Raw genomic sequence first — 10,160 nt, 5'->3', positions numbered from 1 at the left:
AAACTAAAACTGTCTTAATTCATAGCGAATTAACAATCGTGCACAATAAAACTAAAACTATCTTAATTCATAGCGAATTAACAATCTTGCACAATAAAACTAAAACTATCTTAATTCATAGCGAATTAACAATCGTGCACAATAAAACTAAAACTATCTCGTATGAATAAGAGTTTTAAGCGACTGATTGCTGTATATTATATGTAATTTACCAATGACTACCTAGAACGATTTTCAAATTACTCATTATAAGTAGTTATGGCACACACAAAAAAAGGAATAAAATTATTTAGTTGCAAAACGTTTAGTTAGATATGTAAAAAAAACTAGTTTCAATTACAACATTTCACTTTTGTAGGTAATAATAACGGTGAATTTCAAGATAAATATAGATAAAATATGGTATGGATTGTTTTCAGCAACTAATTTGTATCGTTTAAGACATTACTAAAAGTATAAAATAGTTTTTTGCCCTTAATGAAAATGACAACACCATGAAACCATGTTTTCTCCCGTTTTCAAAGTTAGTTGCCTATACGATTACCTAATTAGGCTTAGGTGATCATATTAGAATATTAACAATGACAACGATTGATATCCGGTCATCTCAACTTTCCGTAAACCCTTATATTTTTTATTTTCATGGTTAGACAAAAGGTAGCAATTGAAATGGAAAATATCAAGGTAGCTTTTTATCGACACTTGCCTTTCGAAAAATATATGTAGTTAGTTCACGATATAGGCGATATAAAATATATCAAGTTTTAGTTTCTTGTAACAAACGAACATATCAGTGTATTCCTTTATTATAGCTGTCAAATAAAAACTAAATCAAAGAAATATTTCCTTGCCCATCGTCTATTTATTTATTAAAATAGACTGCTTATTTTATGCGATAAACGTAATAAAATAAATATATTATTGAATATTTTTTACGTAATTAAACACTATAATTATTTCTGTAATACACGTACTTACGTACGTATATTACTTATTGAAATAGACAAGATGTTTTATGTATTTTACTTATTTTAATAGACAAGGCGTCGAATTTATTATACTTTTTGAAAGAAACAAGACGTTTCATGTGTTTTACTTAGTGAAATACACAAAATGCCTTAAGAATTTTACATAATAAAATAGACCAGACGTTATACGAAATTTGCTTACTATAGTAGACTAGTTAATATAATATATATATATATATATATATGCTATTTATATACTAGGAATAGAACTGTTTCTTGATATCATTTCCATACGGAAATAAACTAACTGCTACTGCTGTTTAGAAATTGAAGTACTTTAACTGTTTCATGAGAGTTACGTATTTTAACAGACCAGTTTTAACTGTTTCATGAGAGTTACGTATTTTAACAGACCAGTTTTAACTGTTTCATGAGAGTTACGTATTTTAACAGACCAGTTTTAACTGTTTCATTAGAGTTACGTATTTTAACAGACCAGTTTTAACTGTTTCATGAGAGTTACGTATTTTAACAGACCAGTTTTTTGATGTCATTTCCAGTTGTTTTAAACCAATTACAAGTTCAAATAGACTAGCAGCTTTGTGCATTTGTGTAAAGAAATTGTTTAGCTGTCTTGTACCATTTAAGTATTGAAACAGCCTATAGTTGTTTTATGCCACTTATTTGCATTTTGGTTTCATTGTGAAATTTAGATTAGATCAGATGTACGGTCAAATGAGTTGAATACTATCTACACCTACCTAAGAGTTTAAAATAATTCAACTAAATTATTTATTTTCTACTTCAATGAGTGAATGAGACTTTTTCATTTTTCCAGGATGTATGTACTTGTTCTTGTTTTTAGTAATTGCATACGTGTTCTGTACTCAGCCAACAAGATATAAATTCAGTACTGACAAATATCTGTGAGTTACATTTGATGTTTAAGACACATCGTTGCCAAGTCCAAGGTTCAAACCCCCGACATGAAATTGCTCTGAATGTACAGTTTTGAGCACGGTATAAAGCGACAGTCAGTCCCACTATTAGGTTAAGATAAACCACGTAGACGGCGGTTTTTTTCTGACTAGCTATCCTCTCTCTTTGGTCAGTAGCTCTAGATTAGAGAAGACTGTGTCCGAACCTTGAAATCGTTGACATGGCATTTTAGTCATTCAAGTCCAAAATGACAAATACCAAATAACTGAATGATCATAAGCACATACGTAATCCAGATCTCTATGAACTGTCATTTATACAGATAAAACAATTAATTTATTTTAGCTATTTTAATAATATATTTATTTATTATCTTGGTATTTTCTGAGTCCCTTCAACTTTTTTCCCGCAGTGGCACAGCGATAAGTTTACGGTAACGTTTAAAACCGGGTTTCGATACCCGGGGAGGGACAGCACAGATGGCACATTGTGTATCTTTATGCTAGTAGTAGTTTCGTATGGTGTTTCTCACACCTACAAAAGCATTTGGAGATGAGTATCCGGAAGTAGGACTGGGGTCCTAGTCCGGACACCTTTCGGTGTGACGGGGATTCGAACCCGCGACCAGCTTTATGCTTAACTAAAAACAAATAAATAAACTCTTCGAATTTATTAAGTAATTTTATTGTTCTGCTAAATCGTATATTAGAGAACGTTCCCACCATATTTCGGTTCGAGTAACTGCTAGAGTGACCAGGAGTTCCCAACTAGGGGTGTTGGCACCCCCTGGAGGTGCGCGGAAAAGGCCTATACAAGGTCTGTTTTCCTCCAAATGTCGCCAAGAGGAAATGTCTAATTTTATCAAACCGGACATATGTTCAACTGATGCGTGATATTTGATGGTTAAGGAAGAAAGAAATGAATTTTCTTTAAGTGCGTGTGTGTGTGTGTGCACAAATGCATACTTTTAAGAAGAGGGGTGCGAGAGGTTCCTTAGGGGGTGCGAGGGTCACAAAAAGTTGGGAACCACTGTGTTAGACTACTTGTAGAAATTGGTCATATTCTATATATGCTCCATATAATACTTGCGCTATTATGAGAGGATTATAAAAAAAAAATTTTGTTTGTTTTTAGAATTTTAGTGAGTTATCTGCGCATATCCACTCCTATTTTTGAATTGTTGGTCTAAATAAAAGGTACCTTGTTAACCGTACTCTTTGCCAAATTTTGAGATATGACTTGTTTGTTTCTAATTAAGCACAAAGCTACACAATGGGCTATCTGTGCTCTGCCCACAACGAGTATCAAAACCCGGATTCTAGCGTTGTAAGTCCACAGACATACCGCTTGCCACCGGGGGGGGGCAAGATATGACAGTCTGGCCGAATATTGGAATTTGACCAGTGCATCCAAGGTCCCAAAGTGAGCAACTTGTTTCTGCACCAACGGGACACGAACATGAAACCCTCGTATCAATAGTCAGGATTCGGTCCGTTATATAGTTAATTAATATCATCCGCTGCAATGTTTCTTCCCGTTCGTTTTAACAGTTGGAAGAAAAGAAATGGGCAAAGCATACTAAACAGCAACAATTAATTAAGAGCACTGGGTACAGTAGTCACAGTATTCGTGAATTTTAGTTCACATATAATTAATTACTGTTACACAGTTAGAAAAAAAAAATCTAATTGATCATAGCTGCTGAAACATCGAGAATCGGACTAATTTGAACTATAGCAAGAAAATAATGTAGTAAAAATCATGATGAATCTCTGCATATGAAATTATATTGAATATGATCTTACCTGGCATTTATGAGAAATATTGGCATAATAATCATCATGGCGACCCTCACATTTGAAGTCGATTCTTACCTGGCATTTATGGGAAATATTGGCATAATAACCATCATGGCGACCCTCACATTTAAAGTCGATTCTTACTTGACATTTATGGGAAATATTGGCATAATAACCATCATGGCGATCCTCACATTTAAAGTCGATTCTTACCTGACATTTATGAGAAAAATTGGCATAATAACCATCATGGCGACCCTCACATTTAAAGTCGATTCTTACCTGGCATTTATGAGAAATACTGGCATAATAACCATCATGGCGACCCTCACATTTGAAGTCGATTCTTACCTGGCATTTATGAGAAATACTGGCATAATAACTATCATGGCGACCCTCACATTTGAAGTCGATTCTTACCTGGCATTTATGAGAAATACTGGCATAATAACCATCATGGCGACCCTCACATTTGAAATCGATGTCTTCTGGCACGCTGATATAAAAGGGGTAGGTAGATAGATCTACGCCATTCAATTCTCTTGGACGGTTGGGGTCTGAAAGATAATCAATATATCTGCCATCCTCACGAGGCGAATAGTGGCGACGAGGTTTGACAGTGATTGGAGATGTGGTAGATGGTGTTTGAGTCGTTTCTGAACTTGATTGAAGAGAAATTTCATGCGATTCCGTGTAGTCATTTCCAACAATAACTGGTCTGATTCGAAGAATTGGTCGACGGAATTTGTTACGCAGACGGCCTCGACCAAATGGGCGATATCGTCTTGGAGGTGGAGGTGTGGTCGTGGTAGTAGTTGTTGTTACGAAGTAGTCTTTGTAGTAATCGTAGTAGTCGTCGTCGTCGTAGTAATAATAGTTCGGTGTTTCTGTAGTTTTTGTTACTTGCAGTTTCTTTGGTCTGTTCGTTACTGGTGAGGCATAGCCTTGCCTTGAACGCTTTAGAACGATCTGCGTATCTTCCTGTTCGTCAAATGAATAATCAAAACGTTATCATATATACAGATACCAAATGGGAAAAGATTTAACGTCTAGAGTAATTCACTAAATATTTAAAATTGATTTAATAGTTGTAGTAATTTTTACTGATTCTTCATTCCTTCAAGATTGTAAAAAGTTAACCCTTACCAAAACACCTTTTCATTTCTGTTTATGTGTAAACCGAATAAAAACTGTTTGTTAGTCTAAGTTACTGTAAGATGTGGGAATGAGCTAAGACTTGTTATAAAGTTATAAACACCTTGTTATAAACACCTTGTTATAAACACCTTTTCATTTTTGTTTATGTGTAAACCGAATAAAAACTGTTTGTTAGTCTAAGTTACTGTAAGATGTGGGAATGAGCTAAGACTTGTTATAAAGTTATAAACACCTTGTTATAAACACCTTGTTATAAACACCTTTTCATTTTTGTTTATGTGTAAACCGAATAAAAACTGTTTCTTAGTCTAAATTACTGTAAGATGTGGGAATGAGCTAAGACTTGTTATAAAGCTTACAATTTCGGATACACACAAACCTATTAGTAATTACCAAAAGCTAAATATGAAAAAAACTTTAATATTAATTACATGTAAAAGAAAAACAACAAGAGGAAGTCCTCAATAGCAGCAGCACTTAAAATTCTTTTCGGCAGGATTAGGATAAATTAAGCTCTGAGACCTTTTTTTTTCCTTTTTATTAGCTACATTTTTGTTCGCCAGCAATACCAACCGTGGGGCGTACGTATACCCGATTCGATTTTATTACTCATCAGGATCTCTACAAGCCTACCCTCAAATTGAAATACCTTTAGGCAGGATTAGAGTAAATTATTCTATGAGAACCTGGACATGGTCAAATACATCAATCGAAAGGGTTTGACTTCCTAAGTCCAAAAATTTAATTAGATTTCAAATCGGCCAAGAGATGGCGGAGCTACGAGTTAAAAGTTTGTACTCGAAAAAACAAAATCAGTTACATTTTTAAGCCGTTATGACGCGGCTAATAACATTCCACTTTTCTTTTTTTTTTGGCAAGCAGCATATATTAAAATGTTAATACTCAGTCGTTTCTGATTGTATTTCTTGATATAGGCTTACTTGTTTCTTTGTTTCAGAATTCCGAGAAATCTACATAAGGGCTTCCTGCGCATAATTGTTATTGATTTGAAACTAATAGACTCGAAGTAAAAGAGCTAGTCAATAGAACTCACCTCTATAGTTCTTGAGCTTGACCGAAGATTGAGATTTGACCGACATTCTTATATCGCAGCCTTAAAATCTCGGAGCGAGTTTTTTTCGGCAAAATAAAGTACCGAAATAGATTAGCTGCCTCATGCCAATTTATTTTTTTTCTAAAGAACCAGTTCACCAATGCAAAGAGTTTACAAACTCTGATAAACAGTACTGGTTCACATACTTGCTGAACTTTTGTTGTAAGTTTAAAATGAGATACCTTAGAGTGGGAGTGGGGGGGGGAACTATTGTAAAATAGCAAATAATATTATTTTATGATTATGGTTGTATTTATCGTTCATTTATTATATCCTCCTGTTTACTTTATTTATTACTATTATTAGTCATTGTGTTTTGAGTACATATGTGTGTGTATGATGAAACTGACACCAGTTTCCCTAGCGGTGATGTACAGGTACTATTAATGTAGCAGAAGATTAAGAAATTTATAATTACATGAGGTTGTACTCTAGTGACTTACTCAGTGAATAAATACCCTACCAGAGGCGTCCCTAAGACAGAGAGAGACATGAGACACTTAATGAATTATTGCTGTTTATCATTCAATAATATTGTTATTAATATTGAAAAGTATTTTTGGAATATTGCGTTTGTTGTACTTTTTTTTTAGAATTAGGTTTTTTTTATTTTTAGTTCTTTTCCTGATTCCATTATTCGAAACAATATTGATATTTATGGTATGTTGTTTAATGACATTAGTGTCAAGTCCTGGCTGGGCACTTGTTTATTAACTGTGTTTTAGTGTTGTTATTGTTGAATAAATTGTTTTAGTTGTTGAACCCTGATTGTAGACAGTTACATCCATTATTTTTCAATTATTATTAAAAACAATATTAAACTTTCCACTTAAGATGTTAACTAGAATAGAGGATTCTGTATTTATTTCTCTCACAGAACATCTTAAACCTAGCTCAAATAAAAATATAAAGAAATCTTCATTTTCCAAGCAGTATCAACAAATATTTTTTTTCCAGTGCCATTGTTATTGTTATGTTATTGAATGAACTTATTGCTATTTTATAATGCTTTGTAGAGAAACTCGTGTTAAGCGTTTAATGAAATTATTATCTGCCAAAAAGCATTGTTTTGGGTTTAGATTTCTCCATTTTTATCCCACGCTTCTCACTCACTACTGCAGTATATTATGATAGTTTGTTTTGAATTTCGCGCAAAGCTACACGAGGGCTATGTGCGCTAGCCGTCCCTAATTTAGCAGTGTAAGACTAGAGGGAAGGGCTACTCTTTCACCAACGAATAGTGTGATTAACCGTCACATTATAACGCCCCCACGGCTGAAAGATGTTTGGTGTGACGAGGATTTGAACCCGCAGATTGTGAGTCGAGCGCCCTAACCACCTGGCCATGGCGGGCCTAAGGTTAATGTGCACTTTTGATTGAATTTTTTGTTTAAGATGACTTTATAATGCTTCAAATTGATAAAAGAATTTTTAAACTTACCAAAAATTGAGATGCACAGTCCGGAGAGAGTAAACTTACTGCAAAGAAATAATATTAGGTTTTATCACTTAAATCCTTAGAAATAAGTTATACATGTCAACTTCATCATATAAAAATTAATGACTAAATAAACTCACTGTTTATAAGATTCAACATTTGGATTCCAAGACGGGTTGTCAATTGGTATCTTGTTTCTAAGTAAGATACTGATTTGAATCTTGAGAATAATTCACTGTCTTGACACACTTTAACCTTCTAAGGTTATGTGATCAACAACAACAACAACAACAAACTAAATGACTGAATCTGTCGTTACTCTCTGATTTTATTCTATACATAAAAAGTATTTGTTTTTCTGGTTCTAGGAATCCAGAAATTGGTATAATTTTCACATTATTCCCTTGTTAGTAATTGAAAAGGTAAAATCTTGATAAGTTTCTACTGCTGTACTTTCAATGAAACACACGAAAAGACTCACAATTGATCTTGGTGGACGACAAAAATGTATAATATGAAAAATGATTCGTGAAAAAAGTTTACATCTATTTACGAAAGAAACGTTCTCAGTTCTTATACATATTATGTTCAATTGCCATAGACAACAAATGTATTCGTGTGGTGGCTACTCGTTAAGAAACCGATAGCAAATTGCAAATAAAAAACATATTTTTGAACTATTTTTAATGACGCTTTTATTCTCTACATTTTCTGTATTATTATTTGTAAAACACCATGCTCAATGTGAAAGGTGCTTCAATGGGTGTGTTACACATTTTTATTCTGTATATTTGAGATATTATCATTATTTGCAAAACACTGCTCAATGTGAAAAGTGCCTCAATGGGTGTGCTACACATTTTTCATTCTGTAGATTTTAGATATTATTATGTTTAAAATGTTATGCCCACTGTGATAGATGCCTGATGGCTTCTACAGCATCAAACTGACCAGAACTAACCAAATACTTAAAGCATAAAGATATAAGATATTAGTCAAACTCGAATTTTTTGGCACTGACCTAATTTGAATTTTTTATTTAACGTGACGAACGAATTTTGCAATCAACATGAAGTTTCTGTAAAAAGTTGAAAAAAAATATATTAGTAGATTTTGAGCACTATTTTCTTCAGATGAAAATTAGTGAAGGGTTGAAAAAAATGTTACACGTTTGTTCCTGAAAGCATACTACAAGATAGTCTAAACAAAAGCAACCTTTCCTTCCCGAAGTGAACAATATTGGAGAAGGAAGTTCTAATTACGTGTAAGTTAGAATTCAACTGAAAAAAATCAGGGAATAACCACAGGTAGCCTGGAAACAGTTTTGAATGTGAAGCTTTTTGTTACGTTTGTTTCAATGAGATGAAACTTTTCCACTTTGCCGTAATGATGTCATGGCTGAAATATCGTTCTGTCTCTTTGATCAATTCATGTTAAGCGTTTACGTGTTCGGTTACTGTTGAGGTTCATTCAAAGACCTAATTGACAAACTTGCTTTACACGAACTCCTCTGATTGATGCAACACTATCGAGAGCTCCATCTAAACTTGGTCTAATAATGGAATTATTGTAAGGGAATTAATCACCGCGTGCTGGACATTAATTAAGGAATTCAATATTTTTCGTGTTTCATTAATTGGTATATTCAAATTTGGTCTGACGCTTTTCTTTATTTTAAAGATTAAATTATACTAATTAATAATTCCTTTTGATTCTAATTTGTTATTCTAGTCCTTTTTGATTGAGCTTGATGAGCATGTTGGTGTGGAAAGGTATTGATTAATTCAGTAACATTCTTTTTCATATGTAGCTTGAATGGAATCTTACGTTTCTAATCTTATTCAAATATGATTAATATAAAGTACTAAATAATGATTCTGTACAGTTTTAGAAGAAGAATAAAAAACTTTAATACCTGTACAATATCACCGATCAACAAATTCTATTGAAAATGTTATTCATGTATAAATAGAATTGTTTGAAAACATTTCATAAAATAGCCTTTTCGGCGAAACGCTTTTTACAGGACGTTATAAAACTCTTTACCTTATCGTTACCCACATTATCACTACGTTTACTAGGAAGCAGGAAGGACAGTTTACCACATTTTCTTTGAAAATAAACGAGAACAATAACCTATAAAATGTGGGCCAGGAGAGAGCAGCATGCTTTTTAAATCCGCAGGAGGTCCTTTCCTTTGATCTAAGTACCTAATATAGGTGAAAAGTTTCATTGTTCCAAATAGCTTAAGGCAGTTGCTTGTTCAAGGAAAATGTGTAATTGAGAATGAGGGTTGAATAGCTTGCGTGCCACGAATTAGTCAGAATTAAGAAGTAACCATTACACAGCTTTCATCTGTTCGTTAGAAATCCTAAACAATCCTCTTTATCTTTGAGCCTGGATGTTTTGCACTTTTTTCTGTAAATGTCATACCATGTAACTCTACGCATTTATAAAGTAGGTATTGATATTTAAGAGGTAATTTATTACCATCCGGGCTCCTATAATTCTTATATGCTATGTGCTACGCAAAAGTTATTAGCTGACTATCTAATAAACTTCGTTGTTTCGAATACCTGTTACAAATTATTACGACAGCTTTTATTTTACTATTATTTATAAGAACAATGTATTTTTTTTATTCCTGTAAACTCCCAGTGGAGCATAGGGCCGCAACAACACCTCGCCAACGGAAGGGGTTGTTGCAGTTACTTGTAGCAGGGTGGGTTTTTCGGGGTGGGGGT

General features: G+C 33.5%; 1 protein-coding gene across 1 annotated transcript in view; it reads right to left on the bottom strand.

Moving 5' to 3' along the window:
* Positions 1-10,160, bottom strand: part of LOC111086368 — a 20,378-nt gene that overhangs the window by 1,699 nt on the left and 8,519 nt on the right. Inside the window, exons 2-3 of the mRNA XM_022388939.1 lie at positions 7,420-7,457; positions 4,127-4,687 (exon numbers count right to left, since the gene is read on the bottom strand). Coding sequence (XP_022244647.1) covers positions 4,127-4,687; positions 7,420-7,457 — 599 coding nt within the window. The remainder of the gene's footprint in view (positions 1-4,126; positions 4,688-7,419; positions 7,458-10,160) is intronic.

This window comes from Limulus polyphemus, unplaced genomic scaffold, assembly GCF_000517525.1.
Source record: "Limulus polyphemus unplaced genomic scaffold, Limulus_polyphemus-2.1.2 Scaffold1048, whole genome shotgun sequence".
NCBI lineage: Eukaryota > Metazoa > Arthropoda > Merostomata > Xiphosura > Limulidae > Limulus > Limulus polyphemus.
The sequence above is the reverse complement of the archived record's forward strand: the minus strand, read 5'-3'. Positions and strand labels throughout refer to the sequence as shown.